The following is a 21,653-nucleotide window of genomic DNA, read 5'->3' on the forward strand; positions in this document are numbered from 1 at the left end:
GTGTCCTGAGTGGGGCTCCTCCCACGCTCCTGGGTCCTCTGTCCCCCTTCCAGGTGGGCTGCCTGCCTTGGGCCTGGAGCTCCAGTCCCAACGGGTCGCTGGTGATCCTGTCGTCTGGGCGCCGGGACCGCGTGCTGCCCGCCGCGCCCTGCGAGTCTGCGCCCCACGCCCTGCTGTGTGGCCTCGTGGGCACCCTCCCGCTGGCTGTATTCCTGCGGGTGTCCTCCTTGCCAAAAATGATCCTGCTTGCCGTGCTTACCACCTCCTACATCCTCGTCCTGGAGCTCGGCGGGTACACGAAGGCCGTGGGGTAGGTACGCTGTTCCGGCTAGAGCCGGTGGCCAGGCATCGCCTGTGTCCACGCGAGGGGCCCTGTGTTCCGATTTGCTGAACAGAAGCTCGCCGGTGCCGGGGCTTCTCCCTTTCTTCACTTGGACCCACGTTCCAGCCAGTCCTCGGGTTTCCCCGGGGATGGGGCTCTCTGCCCGGGTCAGTCCCGGGCGCCGCTGGGGGTGTCGCGTCTGAGGGGCCTCTGGGGACCGGCCTTGCGTTCGGGACACTGACGTGGGTTTCCTTCCTTTTCTTCCCCAAGGGGTGACGCCGTCTCGGGCCGCAGCTTTGAGCCGATCGTGGCCATCCTCCTGTTCTCGTGCACGCTGGCCCTGCACGCCCGGCAGGTGGACGTCAAGCTGCGGCTGGACTACCTGTGGGCCGCACAGGCAAGAGGAGCCCCTCTGCTTCCGTGGGGTGGGGGGGGGCGGGGGCCCCTTGGGAGAGGTGTCAGGTGGAGGCTCCCGGCTGGACGCTGGCGGCTCTGTGGGTGGAGCCACTGGGGCTAAGGAGCAGGAAGGCAGGCAGGCGGGGGGCAGTCTGACGAGCCCTGTGCGACGGTCAGAGTCTGACTGCTTTGCCAGCAGTGAGCAAAGGCGTGCTGGCAGAGGGGTGACGGTGCAGAGGGGCTCGGCCTCCACTGGCCGGACGTGACAGCGGGTCTCATCAGGCTCGTGGAAAATTCCTGAAGATGCCGAATCTCGCGTGGCCCGCTCCAGATTTAGGTCTGTGATTGGGAGCCGGGACCTGATGTTTTTACAGTGCATGCTGGGGAATGCTGAAACGAGAGGGAGAGACACGGAGGAGTAGCAGACCTGTGAGCTGTCCTGGGCCCTGAGCCCCTGTGTCAGGCGATGACCTCAGAGCACAGGTGCACCGGGCATACCCAGGGCCACTTCTGGGCCCAGCCCAGGTCACACGTGGTGTGGTGTGTCTCCGAGCCCCCTCATCACCTGTTCCTTGTCCCCTTGTCACCTGCTCTGTGTCCCCGACTCTGGGAACAGAGGGCTTCCGGCTTTCTGGTCCAGAGGCCAGACTCCATCTGTGTAACTTGCACACTTCCTGGCTCTGGACACACTGCTTCCCCTTGGTTTCCTCGTCTAAAAATGGGGAGGCGGGTGTGCAGTAGAACAGAGGCTGCAGGAGAGTCTTCTCATTCTGGCACATGAAGAAGCAGCCCTTGGCTGTCTGAGGGAGTTCATTCTGTTCAGTCCTCACAGCAGCCCTGCCCGGGAGGTGGGATTACAGATGGGGCTCAGACACGGATGTGACGTGCCCAGGGCCAGGGCTGGAATGACTGGAGGTCCCAGCAGGTCTGTGGTGGGTGGGAGCGTCCGCATACCAGGGACCCTGTGTGCAGCCAGGGTCCTAGTCCAGAGCCACGTGGCTCTGAGCCAGGTGTCTGGGTGCACCCCGCCGTCACCCTACACTCTCCCCGCCTGCTGGGGGGCCCAGTCTCCTTTTTTTTCTGCCTGCCCACACCCTTGCTTCAGGAAGACGGATGACGCCTGTCCGTGTCCTGCGGTGGAATAGGCAGGAGGTCAGTGGCTGAGGCCCTCACTGGTCAGCTGTGTCGGGTGGGCAGGAGGTGGGCCTAGAGTTAAGTGGTCCTCCTCGGGAATCCCACAACTCCACTTGGGGTCCCTGGTCCGCAGTAGAATGGAGTGAGGACCCTAATCTCGTGTGGGAGTGTATTGGTTGGGTTCTGCAGAGAGGAGGTTTATTCCCGGGATTGGCCTGCGAGGTTACGGAGGCTGACATGTCCCGCCGTCTGCCACCTGCCATGAGAGAACAGGAGTGCTGGGGTGTACGTAGTCCAGTCCGGGTCCCAAGGTCAGAAACCAGGAGTGCTGATGTCCGAGGGAGGGGGAAGATGGACGCCCCAGCTCAGGCTGAGAACGGAGTGCCCCTCCTCTGTGATTTTCTTCTCTTCAGGCCCCAGGGGATTGGATGACGCCCGCCCACATTGGAGCGGACGACCTCCTCCCGCAGTCCAGCTATTCAGAGCTAATCTCTCCTTCAGACACACTCAGAAGGGATGCTCACCAGTGATCCGGGCGCCCTGTGGCCCGGTCAGGTTGACATATGCAATTAGCCATTGCAGTGAGGAACGATTACAGTTCCCTTCCCAGCAGGCTTGGCGCACAGTCGGTGCAGACACCGTGTTACGTCTGACAGGCTGCAGGCCCCACTGGGCTCTCTCCGGAGCCACTGCTGGGTGTTCTCCCTGTGGGAAGGAGGGGCAGGGAGGGGGGATGGGAGGGCTGGCTGTGATGGGGGCGGAAGGCAGCGGCCAATCCAGTGGAAACTACTGTTCACCCTCTAGTTTAATTAACCTGGAAAAGACAGATGCTACTAAAACAGGTTGCTGTCTGCACACCAGGGCAGGTTGTATTCAAGATCATGAGCAATCATTCCATTACTCTGGGTAAACAAAAGAAAGAAAATGTGCGTGTGTGTGTGTGTGTGTGTGTGTGTATGTATGTCTGTGCACACGCGGATATGCTAGGTGAAAAGCATGGCTTATTTATTCCTTTTTATACAGCAGCTTTGCTGAGGTGTAGTTCACATCCCACGTGGTTCACGCACCCATCTAAAGTGTACAATCCCGTGGCTTTCAGTATATTCACAGCATCGCACAACCAACACCACAGTCAGTTTTAGTACATTTTTACGCTGCCCAAGGAACCCCCCATAACCATTAGCGGTCGCTCCCCATTTCTAGCCACCGCCAGCCCTGAGCCAGCACTCATCTACTTTCTGTCTCCGTGGATTTGCCTGTTTCTTTATTCTTCAGTCTGTAGTCTTAAGTCAGTGCCTGTTCTGGACACACTGACTCCCTGTGTGCGGCCAGTGGGAGCCCTGAGCCAGCCCTTGCTGGGACAGACCCCTGATTCGCAGGGGCCTGTGGCCCAGCCCTGTCTTCACTCCATACCTGGATTCCAGGTGGGCAGGAGGCTGCTGAGATCTGAGCCCCCTGGCTCCCTCTGCACAGGCAGGGGCCCCCCAGGTGGGCTCTCTGGAGAGCACTGGCCCCAGTTCCTGTGCAGCTTGGGCAGGGCCCCTGGTGAGGGTGTAAGGGTGGGAATCCACCTGATTCTGGCTCACCCCGCTCCTCGGGGGACTCAGGCAGCCGCCTTCACCGGTGCCAGATCGAGGCCGCAGCCCCACCGACATGTGCACACCATGCCCAGCCAGGCTTCTGGGAAGAGCCTGGGCTTCTCTGGGCCTCTTGGACGCTTGAGACTCAACCGTTGGGGGGGTGAGGGGCTGGCGTCGAGGAAAGGGGACAAGGTGTGTGCCAGGAGGGGGAACTTCACAGAGACCCCGGGGGGAAAGGGTGGCGGGGAGACCATTGAGGGGTCAGAGCCCCCCGTTCTCTGTGGGCAGGGCTGACTGCTGGCCCCAAAGCCAGGGTGGCAGGATCCCATCCCTGTCTCTGGAAGGTGGCCTGGCCATGGAGTGTGATGGAGCAGGGGCAGGGGGAGGCACCCCTGGGTGGGGACCCCACAGTCACAGGGGCCACCAGGGGGCAACTTGGAAGTGGCCCTGTAGAGCCCGGGCGTGGTTGTCCATCAGGCACGGGGGTTGCGGTAGAGGTGGGTGTGGTCTCAGGCACGTAGCACTCAGTCTGGGCAGAGGGCAGAGGGCGCGCTCCAGACCAGTGAGGTCAAGAGAGCTAATGGCACTTGGACCATCTGAAAGGTGGGGCAGCGATAGGACAACCCCAGGCTGGTGCAGTGCCCAGGGCACCACAGTGGAAGGGGTCCTCAGCACCTGGGACAATCTGGGCCACCAGACAGGATTCACGACCTTCCGCCAAGGGACACAGCCAGCCCCCAGTGACCATGCTGGGAGGGACCCAGCCACGCTCTCCTGCCTCCCTCCCAGCCCCTACTGATGTTCCCACCGGCTGAGCCCGGCCAGAAGCCAGCGGCAAGGGGGCCTGTAGGTAGAGCCCTCTGAGTGGGTCCTGGGTCAGCAGAGACGCCAGGGGAAGAGGCCGGCGCACACCATTCCTGGAAAGGGGATGCGGCTGCTGCAGTTTGCCAAAGCCGCGCCAGGTAAGGGAGGACGGCCTCTTTGTGGTGGGCTGTGCCGCTGAACTTGGTCTTGTCCGGCTCCGGCCGGGTATCCAGGGTGACCGGGCAGGCTGGTCCCCGAGATGTGTCTACTCGCCGTCCGCTGGGCCCTCTGGTTTAAGATCTTTCAGTTATGAGTAGCTACTCAGAGCTAGAGAAGAACGGGCTTAGGATGAGCCAGGAAGCACTGGACCGGCTTGGGGGTGTGGGAGATGGGGTTTCCCACTCTTTGATTGGGTGCCCGTTCTGGACCTCACGCTCAGAGAGTGGGATTGAGGCCCTGGCTGTCGGCTCCCCCAGCCGGGGACCCCTTCCCCCAGGCAGGCAGGCAGGTTCTCTCATCTGGATTGGCAAGAGCTGTTCTTGGCATTGGTGTCCCCTTAAATGTTACTAAGTCCAGTGGTTGACCCTGTCCTGGGGTCCTCTGCCAGCGATACCCCTTGCACACCCGGCCCCACGGTGAAGAGTGCTTTCCAGGGAGTCTGGTGCAGGAGAGAACCTCTGTGTCATGGGGGAAGGGTTGTCTACATGGAACACACTGACATATTTTTCTAACGATGTGTAACGAGAAACACCTCGCTTTCCTGTAAACGCAGCAAAACAAGGAAATTTCTAGACTTTGCCCATTTGCCCTCTGGATATTTCAGCATGTCGTGCAGAGGCACATCAGAGTGCCTCGAACTGTTGCAAAATTGCCAGACCAAAGACTCAGTGGGTTAATTATTTATTGAGACCCAGCTGGTTCTATAAACCTAAATAAACAGATGGGTTTTTCCTTCCTGACGACTTCCTCAACCTCTTAATCTGGAACTATCGGAATGCCTTTGCTCTAGTGATTTTTTTTCTTTGAACTCAGTAGATAATCATGATGACACTTATAATTTTGATTATGATGAAAATTTCTCTCTCTACAATGAATGCCTATTCCGACGGTAATTCCCACTTGTGCAGCGGCCATTCTCAGCACTCGGTGGCCGGGGGGAGCTCAGACGTGGAGTTCCCAGTGGCTGGGCTGAGCTGAGGTCTGCTGCAGCTCCTTCTCCAGTCGCTTCTCAGGCCTCCTTTCTCCACACGTGTGACAGGCCCACGGCCTGACCGGGCCCCCAAGTTGGTGACATTAGCCTATAAAGATAACACCTGATAGAGTCTTGGAGATTTTGGAGGAGTTAGCTAGGGAGAGGTTCTGTCGCTGTTGGATGGTGTTTTATATATGTCAGTTAAGTCAGGTTCTGATTTTCTCTCTAGTCATTCTATCAAGTTTTGAGAAAATGGTGTTGGAATTTCTAACTACAACTGTGGATAGAACTTGTTGCAGTTCTATCAGTTTTTGTTTTATGTATTTTGATGATCTGTTATTAGGTGCATAAATATTTAGGATTATGTCCTCTTGATAAATTGAAACCTTTTTCCTCTGATCAACAAAAAGTCACTCTTCGGGCTTCCCTGGTGGCTCAGTGGTTGAGAGTCCGCCTGCCGATGCAGGGGACACGGGTTCGTGCCCCGGTCCGGGAAGATCCCACGTGCCGCAGAGCGGCTGGGCCCGTGAGCCCTGGCCGCTGGGCCTGTGCTTCCGGAGGCTGTGCTCTGCAACGGGAGAGGCCACAACAGTGAGAGACCCGCGTACCGCAAAAAAAAAAAAGAAGACGCTATTGTATACCTGTGGGCTAAAACCAAAAACTCCAAATAAATATCAATCCCTAAAAAAAAGACCTTCTTTTTCCAGGTAATATGCTTAGCTCTGCAGTCTGCTTTGTCTGATATTAATATAGGTAATCCAGCTCTCTTGTTATATGTTTTTCCATCATTTTACTTTTAACCTATTTGTATCTTTTTATTTAAAGTGGATTTCATATAAGCAACATACAGTTGGATCTTGCCTTTTAATCGAGCTGTTCAGTTTACAATTAATGTGATTATGGATGTGGTTGGATGTTAATCTTTAATCTTCCATGTTGCTGTTTCCTGTTTGTCCCATCTGTGCTTTGTTTTCATTTTCCTCTTTTTCTATTTTAGGTTAATTAAATATTTCTATTATTCCACTGGATCTCCCTCTTTTCTTATTAGCTCTAACTCTTTGTTGTATTTTTTTAATGGGTACTTATCATAGCTTGTCTTCAAGTGGTATTATACGACCTCACATATAGTATAAGAACCATAACAACAATACGTACGTTGGTTTCTTCCATCCTAGGGATTTTGCCATTGACATCATCATAGATTTTATTTGTACATATATTATAACCCCCCAAATATATTATCATTTCCATCATAAACATTAAAGTCTATTTTAAAGATATGTTATAATGAGAAGGAGTATTTTTTGTTTACCCACATAGTTATGATTTCTGGTGCTTTTCATTCCTCTGTGCAGATCCAGGCTTCTGTCTGTTGTCATCTTCCTTCTGCCTGAAGGACCCACTTTGATGTTTCTTGCAAGTCTGTTGGTGATGAATTCTTTCACCTCTTGCGTGTCTGAAAAACTCTTCATTTTGCCTTTGTGGTTGAAAGATACTTTTGCTGGGTATAGGATTCTGAGTTCATGATCTTTCTTTTCTGCTCAGTGCGTTAAAGACGTTCCGCCACCTTTCGTCTGGCATTGCTTTTAACGATAAGTCTGCTATCATCTTTGTCTCTGTTCCTCTGACCCCACCTCCCCTCGTGTTTCACCCTCTTGACAGTGGGTGGGGGGCTCCTCTGGATGCCTGTGCCCCGTGTGGCCTGACCAGCCTGGTCCACCCTGAATCTCCACACTTGTCCCCTCTGCAGGGCAGCCGCTCTCTATGGAGACAAGCACCATCACTGATCACCTGCCCAGCTGATGCAGTTGTTGATGCATATGTCTCACAGAGTGCCTTTTCCTCAAGTGAGACTAAATTATCAAAGGGAGGCAACTAGGAATGATTCAGTTCAAGAGTTAGAGACGAAGTCCTTCTCACCTGGGGACTGGTGACCTCTGTCTCAGCTTCTCTGTGTGCTTTGGAAAGGTCCTTTCCCTTTCTGTGTTTCCCCAGGAGGAGGTGGTTCTCAGAGCCTGGGCATCCCGAAGAGGGGGTGTGTGTACCCCAGAAGGCAAGTGAGATAGCACAGTGGGGTTTGGGAAGAAGATATCATGATGGTTAGCTTATATGTGAACTTGGCTGGATCACGAGGTGCCTAGTTATTTGGCCAAAGGTTTTTCTGCGTACGTCTGGAAGGGTATCTCTAGATGAGATTAGCATTTGAATTGGGTTCAGTAGAACAGATTCTCCCTCCTAATGTGGTGGGCCTCATCCAATCCATTGAGGGAGGCCTGAATGAACAGAAAGGTGGAGGAAGGGAGAATTGGAGCCCCTCTCGCCTGACTGCACGATCTGGGACATCGTCTCTGCCCTCAGCACCCCGGTTCTCAGACCTTCAGGAGTCACACCACCAGGTCTTCTGGGTCTCCGGTTTGCAGACAGCAGATGGTGGGACTTCTCAGCCTCCATAATCACGAGAGCCAACTCCTCCTCATGAATCTCTTCCTGTATATCTATATCTGCCCTATTCTTTCTGTTTCTCTGCGGAACACTGCGTAACAACATCAGAAGTTCTGTTTATAGTGAGCGAATCTGAAAATTAAGAAACATGCTTTCCTCGTTGAAGAATGAGCTGGCTGGGTTGATCTCACCCTGGCCAGATGTCACTTCTAGGACACAGGCAGGGACATCACTGTCCAGGCATAGCGAGGCCGGTGCCACCCTCACTCAATTGCTCATTTTTAGCGAGCTGTCCTTAACTCCAGCTGCTGGGTCAGGGTCTGCTTGTTCGGCTGGTTAGACCGAAAGCTTCACAGCACCTCATAGGGGTCACACCGAGAGTCACAGGGCACAGCGGCTCACCGGTCATCTGCCGGGAGTTGTCAGGTTGTGCTGTTTTTTGTTTTTGCTCTGTTCTGTTTACCAAAAGATAGTGATCCCAGGCTGGGTGCCCTTCTGAGATGCCGTGTAGCTGTCTGTAAGTGTCCCCTGGTAATTAATTTCTGGAAGGTAAGCTCCCATAATCTGTCCTATAGAGTCAGGGGTCAGATTTTTGACACGTGAGAAGGAACGTGCTTTTTTAATTTAATTCTTTAATTTTTAATTTTTTTGTTGAAGTATAGTTGATTTACCATGTTGTATTAGTTTCAGGTTGGTTATTTTATATATAGTACTGTGTATATGTTAATCTCAAACTCCTAATTTATCCCCCCTCCTCTTCCCCTTTGATAACTAAGGAAACTATGCTGTAGAAAAAACTTTTTTTTTTTTTTTTTTTGCGGTACGTGGGCCTCTCACCGCTGTGGCCTCTCCCGTTGCAGAACACAGGCTCTGGACGCGCAGGCTCAGCGGCCATGGCTCATGGGCCCAGCCACTCTGCGGCACGTGGGATCTTCCCAGACCGGGGCACGAACCCGTGTCCCCTGCATCGGCAGGCGGACTGTCAACCACTGCGCCACCAGGGAAGCCCGAGAAAACATTTTGAAAATGGATGTTGGATGTGTCTCTGTCGTGTGATTTTGTTTACAGGAATAATGTATATTACCCACAGCTCTTTCTTACCAATACTTCCTGGCTGGTTGGAAAGTCTTACAAAAAGAGAACTTCAGTGGATTTTCATCTTATTTGTGAAAAATATAACGATCCAACTTCTTCTGCTTAGTTTGTAAGAAGATAGACATTTATCAGTCAGATTTCAACAGAAACGTTCACATCCGTGGATGGATTAAAAAGTAGTTGATTATTTAGAAAGAGAGTTAACCTGATAGCCCATAAATCTGAGTTAGCTGTAAATAAATTGAAATAAACCGAAATTAGAACGAAAGCTTTTCAACACACAAAGTGATGAATCAAAATTTTTTAAAAAGTTGAAACATATTCAGTTACACTGCATTCATTAAAATACTGTTAACGTTAATATTTTGGAGAGAGCAAAAATTTTTGTGCCATTAATAAATTTCTAAACACCTGTTAGTTAAAAAATATTATTTACTTTCTCTTTACCTCATCTTTCAAGAAACTTTCTTTTGTGTGTCAGTGCACACGTGTTAACAGGAAATTAATTATATGTGTCTTAGGAGAGGTTCCCGTTTCCCTTGTGAGGCCTTTCTTCCCCACACGGCTGTGTCTGCTGATACCCATCTCAGCCGCTGTCCACAGCCACAGCCCTGTCTGCAGGGTCCATGCTTGTCTGAGCCGGATCCTGGGGCTCCTGGGCTCCTTCTTCTGTCCTCACCTGCAGCATGTCTACCCGCTTTAAGGGGCAGGACGAAACCTGTCGTGCATCAGCCCCGTTGCTAACTGATGGCTCCTGTGGACCACACATCTCGTTTTCCCAGAAAATGCCCTAGAGGAGGCCTGGGACTCCTGGCTGGGCCCCCTTCCTCCTGGCAGCTGTGGCCTGAGGCCTCCTCACATCCACCTTTGGGGGTCTCACATGCTTGCTTTTAACTGGTAGAATCACTGCATGAAATCCAGCAGCGTGTAGCCGACCCCTTCCACTGTTATTATAATAACAACACCAAAAATAGGTGACACTCTTCAAGGCTTACGAGCTAGCACACGCCCTCCTAACCCCTTGATAGGTAGGAATGGTGCCTCTATGAATGGGTGTTTCATTTTATGACGAGGCAGTTGGAGCTCTGTACCCGGCCGCTTGAACCAGCGTGTGCTGCCCTCCACGGTGTGGGTTTTGGTGGCGGCCGCAGGCCATCAACACGGCATGCCTGTGACATTGTCACTGCATTCAAGAGCTTGTTGCCCCTGTAATGCTGATGTAATGTCCCCCCAGTTGAGCTCCTTCCCTGGCTACGGCCAGGTGCCAGATGTGGAAGTGGGGGACAGTGACCCACAGTGATCCGGTGGCCTCCATTTCTGAGGGCTGGCACCTGACCTGAGGCTGCCCTCAGCACTTTGCCAGCATCACCTCTTGAGCCCTCATGGTGCCCAGTGAGTGGGGCCATCACCGCTGGTTGCATTAGTCTCTCAGGGCCCTGGAGCTAAGAGGCCAGCCAGCTGGGACCCGTACCGCACCTGCCATCTGCTTGGCTGCGTCCCCCAGTTGGACCCGCCGGCTTCTACCCTCTGCTCCGCTGGGTCTGCCCCCCCGGCCCCTGTAGCTTTCTGCTTGTCTCAGCGCCCAGAGACTTGTGAGTCCTGCTGAAAGCCAGGAGATTCTAGAGGACGCAGGAGCTTAGGGAGGGTCCACCGCTGGCTTCGGGCATTCCCAATGAGGCCGGCAATGCTCTGGAGACATGTCGGAGGCTGCTGGAGGCCTGGTGTGTCCTGGGAGTGGGCACGTGCCCCACAGAGGGCTGCTTCAGGCCTCTGGTCCCCAGAAGATGGCTGGGGGTAGACCCTGGAAACTGGGGCCAGGCCCCTTATTGTCTGTCCTTTGGAAGCTCTAGCTGAACCGGGTGGTGACTAGTCCAGAATTGCGTGGATCCTCTGAGCCCCTAATGTTGATCTAGTCACTACCTGGAGGGGGCGTGGAGATGAGCCTGGTGGAAACTGTTGGCATACTTGGCATTTAGCTTGGATAGCAGAAAGAAGCATGCGTTACAGGTGTAATAATTCAGAGCTCTCATTAAAGAGGGTAAGGCAGACATTTTTCAGGAGTGTTGCGTCAGGCGTAGGGACCAACCACTGTAGCGGAAGAGAGAGCGGGCTCAACCCAAAATAGAGGGCGGGCAAGTGGGGCTTTGTAGCCAAGGGGCAGGGTGGGGGGCGGTGGATGGGAAACTCCCAAAGGAGGCATCCAGCGTGAGGGGGCTTCCAGCTAAACTGACCTAACAGGATCCCTGCTGAGAGCAGGCCAAGGTGATCCGACATCACCTGGCTGGGCTCGGAGATGAGGAACGCGATCAGATATCCGGGGTGATCAGAGGTCAAGGGTGGGGCGTCGTGTTAAACTGACTAAGCAGGGCTCTTGCTCGAACTGGACGATGCAGAGATGAGCGTGGATGCCCCGACGTCAGGGCACATTGGGGAAGAGCGTCCAGAGTCTGGTCCAGGCGAGAATCTTGTTGCATGGCGGGTAGTCGAGCGAGCAGGGAAGCGTGAGTGGGCGGGCCAGTGGCTAACGGAGGACCACTCCCCAGGCAGAGGAGGAGAGGGACGACATGGAGAGGGTGAAGCTGGACAACAAGAGGATTCTCTTCAACCTCCTGCCGGCCCACGTCGCCCAGCACTTCCTCATGTCCAACCCCCGCAACATGGTGAGCACTGAGGTGGAGAGGCCCCTCGGCCACCCCAAGGGCAGGGTGGGAACTAGACCGTCTGAGGCCCCTGGGCCATGGGGGTGACAGGTGCCCAGAGCTAGCGTGCCCTCCCCTTTGATCCTGGGAGAGAGCACAGCATCCACTGTCCCCACAGGGAAGGCGAGTGGGCTTCAGTAAACTGCACACGAGGTTGGGAAGCGCCGTTTCAAGGCCTGCACGTCCTGGGAGGCCCCCTAGAAACTGCCGCACCCACCCGTAGGGCCGGCGGTTCACTCCCTTCTCTGTGCTCAGAGCTGTCTGGGTTGCTCAGAACGTCCTAGTGGCTGCGACCTACTGCAGTAAAGCTCTGGGACCACCCAGTCAGCATAGGGGAGGGCTTACGAAAGCCGACTCAGCAATAAAGAGGCTCCGGCCGGGCTTTTAGGTCCTAAAGGCACAAACCCCCAGGCTTCGCTTCACTAGCTTTGGCCTGAAATAGCTCCAGGGCTCATGTTTTCATCCCGCTGGGCGGAGGGCTCTGCACCCACCTGTGAGCTGACTTACCTCGTGTGGGCCTAGATCCTCCGAGCCCCCTCCTCGTGTGGCACGGGGTGCCGGCGCGTCCTGGCAGCCACGCCTCAGGACTGGTCCGCAGGCCCTGCTCCCAGCGCCAGCCCTCAATGCTGCTCTGCCTGCCTCTTCAGTGCCTGACCCAACCTTTGACCCCCAGGACCTGTACTACCAGTCGTACTCGCAGGTGGGGGTCATGTTCGCCTCCATCCCCAACTTCAACGACTTCTACATCGAGCTGGATGGCAACAACATGGGCGTGGAGTGTCTGCGCCTCCTGAACGAGATCATCGCCGACTTTGACGAGGTAAGGGCCGCCCCACAGTCCTGACCCCCTTGGGCCTGGGCCGGCCTGGTGCCCCTCCTCCAACCGAGTCCTGAATTGTGTCCACCGATGTAGCACGTTGCTCTGTGGATGGCAGGGAGCCAGGGGGAGCACGTGCCTTTTGTCTCCTTGGGAATCCCAACCAACCGTGACAGTTGAGGAAGGAAATTGGCCTTAGGATATGGGGAGGGCGGGTGCTGGCGTCTGTGCCCTGCCTTGTGAATGTCGAGCTCAGGTGGGCGGCTTCACCTGCAGGTTGGGGGGGTGGGCAGGCACCTCTGCACCCTCCAGAGCCAGGCTTCCAGTCTGTGCCAGTTCTGCTTCCCTCCCTGGGGCCCGTCTGCCCGCTGGGTGGTTGTGAGCTCAGCTGCTGGGGGATGGGGAGGACGGGGGTGCATTCCGTATGGCTCCTCCTTGGCACCTCTTTTAAGCACCTTTGCTGGAGCCCCTGAGGCCCAAGTTCAGCCCCAGAACTTGTCTCATGCCTACGTGAGGAAGACACACTGCTTTCCAGAACGTACCTGTCTGCGGTTGCTCCTGGTGGCCGTGCGCCGCCGTGACTTTTATAAGATGTTATGTAACGTTTAACAGTTTTGTGTTTCAAACAAAGCTCATGGACAGAGACTTTTACAAGGACCTGGAGAAGATCAAGACCATCGGAAGCACCTACATGGCTGCCGTGGGGCTGGCGCCCGCGGCCGGGACCAAGGTGAGCACAGGTCGACAGGTGGGCCCTGCTCAGGGGCTGGGCCCCGGCTCTACCCCCGGCTCTGCCCCCAGCTGCCCAGGGACCATGGGCAGGCCCCCCACTGTGGGCCTCAGTTTGCCCTCTGCACTGGATTAGGGCAGCAGCCTGCAGGCTGTCTTGTCAGTGGCCCGTTCCGTGTTGACCTTCTGGGGAAGGTCAACACGGAAGGCCGGGCACAAGAACTACCTCCAGCCCTGCCCCCTTCCTACCACCCTGGCCCCATCCTGGCAGCCTGGCACCACTGAGTGTTCCCCTTTCCCAGTTCAGGATTGTGAATAAAGTCCTCAGGTTGCCCCTATAAAAAAGGCAGAAAAAGAGAGGAAGATGTAAAAAAAAAAGTGTCATGGATAGAAAGCAGTTATACATATGGTAGATGCTAATCTAACTATATCAATAATCACCGTAAATGTGAATGGCCTAAATACACCAATTAAAAAGCAGGAACTAACAGAGCGGCTAAAAAACAAGACCCAGCTAGGTTTTCTGCAAGAAACACACTTTAAATATAAAGTCACAGATACATTAAAAAATAAAAGGATGTAGAAAGAGATACCATGCTAGCACGGTTAAAAGCTCAAGTAGCTATCTTAATTTCAGACAAAGCAAATTACAGATCAAGGGAAATTATCAGGGATGAAGAGGTACATTATAAAGGAGTTAATTCTCCAAGAATACGTAACAATCTTTGATATTTATGCACTTAACAACAGGGGGCGAAAACTGATAGAACTGCAAGGAGAAGTAGATGAATCCACTATTTTTGCTGGAGACTTCATTACCCTGCTATCAGTAATCTGCAGATCCAGTTGGCTGGAAATCTGTAAAGAGAGCTGAACTGAACAGCATCGTCAATCACCTGGATGTAATTAACATCTATAGACTACTTCATCCAAGGACAGCAGAATATACTTCTTTTGAAGCTCACATGGGACATTTACCAAGATAGGCCACATTCTGGGCCATAAAACACAGCTTAATAAACTTAAAATAATTGAAATAATGCAAACTATATTCTTAGACTAGAGTGGAATTCAAGTAGAAATCTATTGCTAGGAGATAATTGGAAAATTCCAAAATATTTGGAGATGAAGCAGTACACTTCTAAGTGATACAAAGGAGAAATTTAAAAAAAAAAGAAATCTCGGGCTTCCCTGGTGGAGCAGTGGTTGAGAGTCCGCCTGCCAATGCAGGGGATGCAGGTTCGTGCCCCGGTCCAGGAAGATCCCACATGCCGCAGAGCGGCTGGGCCTGTGAGCCATGGCCACTGAGCCTGCGCATCCGGAGCCTGTGCTCCGCAATGGGAGAGGCCACAATAGTGAGAGGCCCACATACCGCAAAAAAGAAAAAAAAAAAAAAAATCTCAAGTTGAAAAATATTTTGAACTAAATGAAAATAAAAATATAACTTATCAAAATTTGTGGGGTGCAGGAAAAGCAGTGCTTAGAGAGAAATTTATGTCATTGAATTCATACATTAGAAAAGAAGACCAATCCAAAATCAATAAGCTTCCACCTTAGAAAAGTAGAGAAAGTAGAGCAGTATAAACCTAAAGCAACAGAATAAAAGAAATAATAAATATCAGAGCACAAATCAATGAAATCAAAGACAAGAAATCAGAAAATCAATGAAACCAAAAGTTGGCTCTTTGAAAAGATCAATAAAATTGATAATCTCTAGCCATGCTAACCAAGAAAAAGGGAGAAGACACAAATTACTAATATTAGAAACAAAAGAAGGGCCATTTCCACTGAACCAATGGACATTTAAAAGATGTTAAGGGGCTTCCCTGGTGGCGCAGTGGTTGAGAGTCCACCTGCCGATTCAGGGGACGCGGGTTCGAGCCCCGGTCCGGGAAGATCCCACAAGCCGCAGGGCGGCTGGGCCCGTGAGCCATGGCCGCTGAGCCTGCGCGTCCGGAGCTCCGCAACGGGAGAGGCCACAGCAGTGAGAGGCCCGCGTACCGCAAAAAAAAAAAAAAAAAAAGATGTTAAAGTATATTGTGGACAACTCTATGGTGCTACACTGGAGGTCCTGGCCAGTCCAATAAGGGAAGAAAAGTAAACAGAAGAGTTATGAATTGCAAAAGTAGGAACAAAACCATCATTCTCAAATTGCTCGCATGTTTAGAATATACAGTGCTAAAATGTTTACATATAAGCTGATAGAATTTTTAAGTGACTTTACCAAACTTGCTGGATATAAAATCAACATAGAAATTTCTATTTTATCTCTGTATCTTAACTACAGACAATTATAAAATCAAACATTTTGAAAGTTACTATTTCCAACTGGTATAAAAGTACAACTATGTGTCCACAAATTTGGTAACTTAGGTGAAATGGACCGATTCTCTGAAAGATGCAATCTGCTAAAACTCACATAAGAAAAATAGATAATCTGGGTAGGTCCATATCTATATTAAAAATTGAACCAGTCATTAATAACCTTCCAAAACAGAAAGCATTGGGCCCAGTGCTTATTTAGATCAAAGATCTAAATAAGTCAAGAGATACTCCGTATTTCTGCATAGGAAGACTCAGTATCATTAAGATGTCAGATTCCCACTTGATCTGTAGATTTAATGCAGTCCTGATGAAAAGTGCAGCAAGTTATTATGTGACATTGACCAACTGATCCTAAGTTTACGTGGAGAGACAAAAGACTGAGGGTAGTCAGCACAACATAGTAGAAGCAGGACAGAGTTAGAGGACTGACACCACCAGAAATCAAGGCTTGCCATAGAGCTGCAGTAATCAATACAGTATGGTTTTGGCAAAAGGGAGGTAATCAAATAAACCAGTGGAACAGAATAGAGAGCCCAGAAATAGATCTACGTAAATATCGTCAACTGAGCAAAGATAGTCTTCAACAAATGTTGCTAGAAAAATTGAATATCTATCTATCTAAATTATATTTTTTAAATGAATCTGAACACAGACCTTACACTGTTCACAAAAATTAACTCAAAATGTATCATAGGCCTAAATGTGACATGCAACACTATAAAACATCTGGAAGATAACATAGGAGAAAATCTAGGTAACCTTGGGTTTGGTGATGAGTGTTTACATACAGTACCAAAAGCATGATCCGTGAAAGAAAACACTGTTAGATTGGACTTAATTAAAATTTTAAAATTCTGCTGGTGGAAAATACTATAATGAAAAGACAATCCATATACTTGGAGAAAATCTTTGCAAACCACCTATCTGATAAAGGCTTTGTACCCAAAATATACAAAGAACTCTTAAAATGAAGAAGACAAATAGCCCAATCAAAAAGTGTTCCGTCCAAACATGGGAACAGACACTTTACCAAAGAAGATATACAGATGGCAGATAAGCATATGACAAGATGCTCCATATCATATGTCCTCAGGGAAATGCAAATTAAAACAACGAGATACAATTTCACACCTATTAGAGTGGCCAAAATCCAGAACACGGACACTGCCACATGCTCGTGACGACGTGCAGCTGTAGGAACTCTCGCTCATTTCTGGAGGGAATGCAAAATGCTGCAGCCACTTTGGAAGACAGTTTGAGTTCTTACAGAACTAAATATGCTCTTACCATGTGATCCAGCAATCACTCTCCTTGTTACTTATCCACAAGAGTTGAAAACTTACGTCCACACAAAATCCTGCCCAAGGATGTTCATAGCAGATTTATTCATAATTGCAAACCTTGAAAGCAACCAGGGTGTCCTTCAATAGGTGAATGAATAAATAAACTGTAATACATCCATACGATGGAATATTATTTAGCACTAAAAAGAAATGAGCTGTCAAAGCATGAAAAGGCATGGAGGAACCTTAAATGCATATCATTAAGTGAAAGAAGCCAATCTGGAAAAGCTACATACTTTGTGATTCCAACTGTATGATATTCTAGAAAAGGCAAAACTATGGAGACAGTAAATAATAGTTTCCAGGGTTTGAGGGAATAGGTGGGGGATTTAGAGGACGGTGAAACTATTCTGTATTCTACTACAATTATGGGTACATGAAATTTTGCATTTTTTAAAACCCATAGAGCACACAGAGTGAACCCTAACGGAAACTGTGGACTTTAGTTAATAATAATGAATCAACGTAGGTTCGTTCAATGGTAACAAATCTACCATAGCCTAAAGCAAGATGTTAATAACAGGGGAAACTCTGTATGTGTGAGGGGTGGTACGGGGGTAGTATATGGGAACTCTCTACACTTACCTGCTCAATTTACCTGTAAACCTAAAACTGTTCTTTAAAAAATTGTCAGTTAATTTTTTTTTAAAAAAAGCATTAATTCCCCAACTTTGAGGACTATGAAAATATTCCTAAAACAAGAAGAGCAAGTGACCTTGATATCATTAGAAAAAGAAAAAAATTTACAGTTGTTTTCTCACAAAAGAGAGGATCTGTCAACACAACACGATGAAAGAGATGGAATCAGTGTGAGGAAGGAGGGCTGGAACTGCTCTCTGCTGTGTGAGCAGTTGACTCAGACCCCCTCTGCTCACCTTACTTTGCTTGTTTCCAATGGGCTGCTGGCAGCCTTGTCTGAGCAGTGGGACATCTGGTCTCCCACCACAGGGTGCCCCCCCCGCCCCCATTCCTGCGGAAGGGCTCTGCCTGGGCTCAGATGGCCTCAGTCTCTGCCCTCAGGAGCTGGGAGCCTTGGGCAATAATATTCCTCCTCTGTTTCAGTCTCTTACCTGTAGAATGGGATGATAAACACACACTAGGGCAGCTGTAGGGTGCCACCCAGTCAGCCCCAGGCCCAGCCAGCGGGGCTGCTGCATGGTTGACGTGGGGGTCAAGTCCCTGAGCCTGTGAGGGGTACAGCCTGGTCCGCCAACCCCCGCAGGTCACTGGCTGAGTGTCCCTGGCCCCTCTGCCCTTGCACCCGTCAAACATAACCCGTGTCTGCTCACGTCCAGGCTAAGAAGTCCATCTCCTCCCACCTCAGCACACTGGCAGATTTTGCCATCGAGATGTTCGACGTCCTGGATGAGATCAACTACCAGTCTTACAACGACTTCGTGCTCCGTGTTGGTATGTGGCTGCGAGCTGTCCCATCATTCGGGCCAGCTCACCCTTCCTGCACGGGCCCCGGGAGCTGGTGGCCTGGGCTGTCCCCTGGGAGCGGGGGTCATCGGTCCAGGCTCCCTTGTCTCACAGGAAGGAGGATGGTACCACCCAGAGGAGTGCACGGGACGCAGGGACAGCTGGGTCCACCTCAGAGCTGGTTATCAGTGACTGAGGACCTGGAAGAGTCATTGTGCAGCTTAGGAAACGCAGGAGAAATCTTGATTGTCTTAGAGACTCTCAGATACACCTCTGAGTCCACACTTAGCTGGAGGAAGGTGCCCCTGTCCGCAGGCCCGAAACATTGGGGCCGAGGCTGGCAGAAGCCCAGGGTGCAGGCTCAGGCTGGGTCTTTGGTCCTCCTGGGTTCCCTGCCTTGCCTGCGAGTGAAGAGGGGAACCACCCGGGGTCTAAGCTCCGCTCTAGCCTTATCAGACTTGTAGGGTTTCTGTTTTCAGTCTTAAATTCACTTTTTTCTGGGAATACAGGTTTACCAGAAAAATTTGTATTAGTCGAGGATATAGTTAAACGAGAGATGTCTTTCTTTCTCTCTCTCTCTGCCTGTCTTCCTTTCTGTCCTTCCTTCCTTCCTTCCTTTCTTTCTTTCTTTCTTTCTCTCTCTCTTTCTTTCTTTCTTTCTTTCTCTCTCCTTCCTTCCCTCCCTCCCTCCTCCCTCCCTCCCTCCCTCCCTCCTTCCTTCCTTCCTTTCTTTCTTTCTTTCTTTCTCTCTCTCTCTTTCTTTCTTTCTTTCTCTCTCCTTCCTTCCCTCCCTCTCTCCTTCCTTCCTGCCTTCCTTCCTTCTTTCCCTCTCTCTCTCTCTTTCTTTCCCTCCCTCCCTCTCTCTCTCTCTTTCTTTCTTTCTCCTTTTTTCCTTCCTTCCTTCCTCCTTCCCTCCCTCCCTCCCTCCCCCCTTCCCCCCCATTACCTACTAGTCCACGATATAGTTAAACAGGATATTTGTGGCTGTTTTAAGTTCAAATGTCTAGTGGCCTTAAAGAACAGCCCTTAGAGCTGGGCTTGAGCACGAGGGGTGGTAGCCTCCGGAGTGGGTAGAGTTCTGATGTGCTTAAACACGGTGCTGACTTAGCCCCGGTGCCCGGCCCGAGGGACGTGCTGGAGGTAGGGCCAGAGCACCCTCTGCGCCTCACCCCCGGGGTCCAGTTCTCCTCTGGGGCCGCGGGCTTGGATTAATAGACGTAAGGGTCCATCAGGGAAATTCTGTTTCTTACTCTCCTACTGAGGACCCATAGGCCCGTCGCACCTCTGTGCCCGGATGGCCGGTCACACAGGAGGCTGCATCCTGGCTCAGTCTCGTCCACATGGACTGGGGCATCCGGGGTGGTAGAAGGGGTCCCCCAGGTCCCACCAGCCATCTGGAAGTGGCCCCTTTGGGGCTCCTTCCTGGGCTCCCACATCCACCTAGCCTGAGGCTCCCAGCTCAGCCTGTCCAGTTCCATCCCTACCTCCTCCCAGAGATGCTAGCACCCACTGCCCCGGCTTTGGGGGGTTGACTAGGCCAGCGTCTGAAACGGTATTAACGCGCTTGGCTAAGCTCAGGAAAGTCGACGCAGAGTACCGAGTCAGAAGGTGTGCTGTGGCGTCAGCCCAGACCTGGCTGCAGGGGCGACGGGGGCTCCTTGGGCCTGTGTCACTGTCCAGGCCAATTGGACCCTGTGCCACATAAAGACAAGGGCGTCCTGAAAATACGTAGTTCTGGGCCCGACACCCAGAGGAGCTGAGGGGATCCCTCATCCAGGGGACCCGTCGAGCCACTGTCCTTTCTGGGAGAGGGAGCCGGGGGCGGAGGGACACGCTGTGGCCCACAGCCTGGACGGTCAGCCTTCCGATCCGCAAGGCTCGGCACGGGGTCGCCATTCCAGGAAACGGGACCTTTTCCCGGATCAGCTGCTTCCTGACGGTGTGGCATGGAAGCAGAGCCCGGGAGCTGCCTCTCGGCGATGCTCTGGGGTCCCTGCTCTGGGGAGGGGCGTTGCACTGCGTGACCCCAGGAGTCCGTGACCTCCCACGGGGCTGCTCCTCCCTTCGGAGGCCTCCCCACTGACGGCCCGCGCGACTGTTTCCAGGCATCAATGTTGGCCCCGTGGTGGCGGGAGTGATCGGGGCTCGCAGGCCGCAGTACGACATCTGGGGAAATACGGTCAACGTGGCCAGTCGGATGGACAGCACCGGCGTCCAGGGCAGAATCCAGGTCAGTTCACTCGGAAGCCCCCGAGGCACAGGGGCCCATCCTGCCGGCGGGAGGCTGAGGTGGAAGGGGCGAGGGTCGGGCGGGGGCGGCCGCCCAGCCCCGCAGCCTGCGTCCTCCCGTCCCGGTCTGCCTCTTCTGGGTAGGGACACGGAGCCGCGAGGCTCAGTGTGTCTGCAGCCTTGGAGGTTGGCCTCTGTGTGGCCAGGCGCAGAGATGGGGATGGCGAGTGATGGCTCCCTAGAAGGGAAGGGGCTGCCTCACCGTTTGAAGGGCAGGTGCTGTGGGGCCCCCTGACCTGAGAACCTGCGGGCGCTCACTTGGGATGTGAAGCAGGTGCTCTGGCACTGGCTGGCACTGAAGGTGTAAGAGACAGTGGCCCCTGCGCTTCGTGGTATGTGGCTGTGTGGTTCCGCTCTCGGGATTTCCCTTGGAACAAACATGCAAGCGTGGGTCACACGGAGGGAAGGAGCCTGTCCCCTGTGTGTGGCTTTGGTTGGCCTCTGGGGGCCCGGATGGATGGGGCAGAGAACGCAGCGCTGGGTGACTAGGGCCACTGCCCTCCTGCTGTGGCCCGGCCTTGAGGTAGCCACCAGCTGGCAGCCAGTTAGCACTGATCCTTTACTTGATCACAAAGTCTCACTCGGTCCTCCGTAGACCCTGCGAGACACATGCATTCACCCCAGGTTTTGAGAGAGGCACTGGGGTGCGGCCTCTGCAGGATGCGGTTCCAATGAGAAGGTTGCCCGCCTGGGGCCCTCTCGTGTCATACCTGTTCAGTTCCCGGGGCCCCCGCCTGCCTTCATCGGGTGCTAACCCTCGGACAGGTACCTTGGTGGGTCCCTCGGATCCGTCAGCTTAAAAGACAGGCACCAAAATCTTCCCATCAGCCCCATCTCCTGCTCAGAACACAGGCGGGGTCTGCGTGCAGCCTCTCTGCACCTCTGCATTCTTTCCCGTAAACTTTTCTCACGGTGTTGGTATACACATGTCGGAAAGCGGACCATCTTAGCTGTTGTTAAGTGCACAGCTCAGGGGCGTTAAGCGCGTCCACGGTGTCGTACTGCCATCCATCCCAGGACACCGTGTTCCTTTTCTAAGAGGATCTTTCACCTATGTTTCTCGC

General features: G+C 52.4%; 1 protein-coding gene across 1 annotated transcript in view; it reads left to right on the forward strand.

Moving 5' to 3' along the window:
* Positions 1-21,653, forward strand: part of ADCY1 (adenylate cyclase 1) — a 116,481-nt gene that overhangs the window by 90,751 nt on the left and 4,077 nt on the right. Inside the window, exons 13-19 of the mRNA XM_027124062.1 lie at positions 54-310; positions 593-719; positions 11,509-11,625; positions 12,338-12,484; positions 13,113-13,211; positions 18,174-18,288; positions 20,406-20,530. Of these exons, the coding sequence (XP_026979863.1) occupies positions 54-310; positions 593-719; positions 11,509-11,625; positions 12,338-12,484; positions 13,113-13,211; positions 18,174-18,288; positions 20,406-20,530 (987 nt within the window). The remainder of the gene's footprint in view (positions 1-53; positions 311-592; positions 720-11,508; positions 11,626-12,337; positions 12,485-13,112; positions 13,212-18,173; positions 18,289-20,405; positions 20,531-21,653) is intronic.

The sequence above is a fragment of the Aethalodelphis obliquidens genome, unplaced genomic scaffold (assembly GCF_003676395.1).
Source record: "Aethalodelphis obliquidens isolate GAN/ISIS:26980383/991018 unplaced genomic scaffold, ASM367639v1 scaffold27, whole genome shotgun sequence".
In the NCBI taxonomy this organism is placed as follows: domain Eukaryota; kingdom Metazoa; phylum Chordata; class Mammalia; order Artiodactyla; family Delphinidae; genus Aethalodelphis; species Aethalodelphis obliquidens.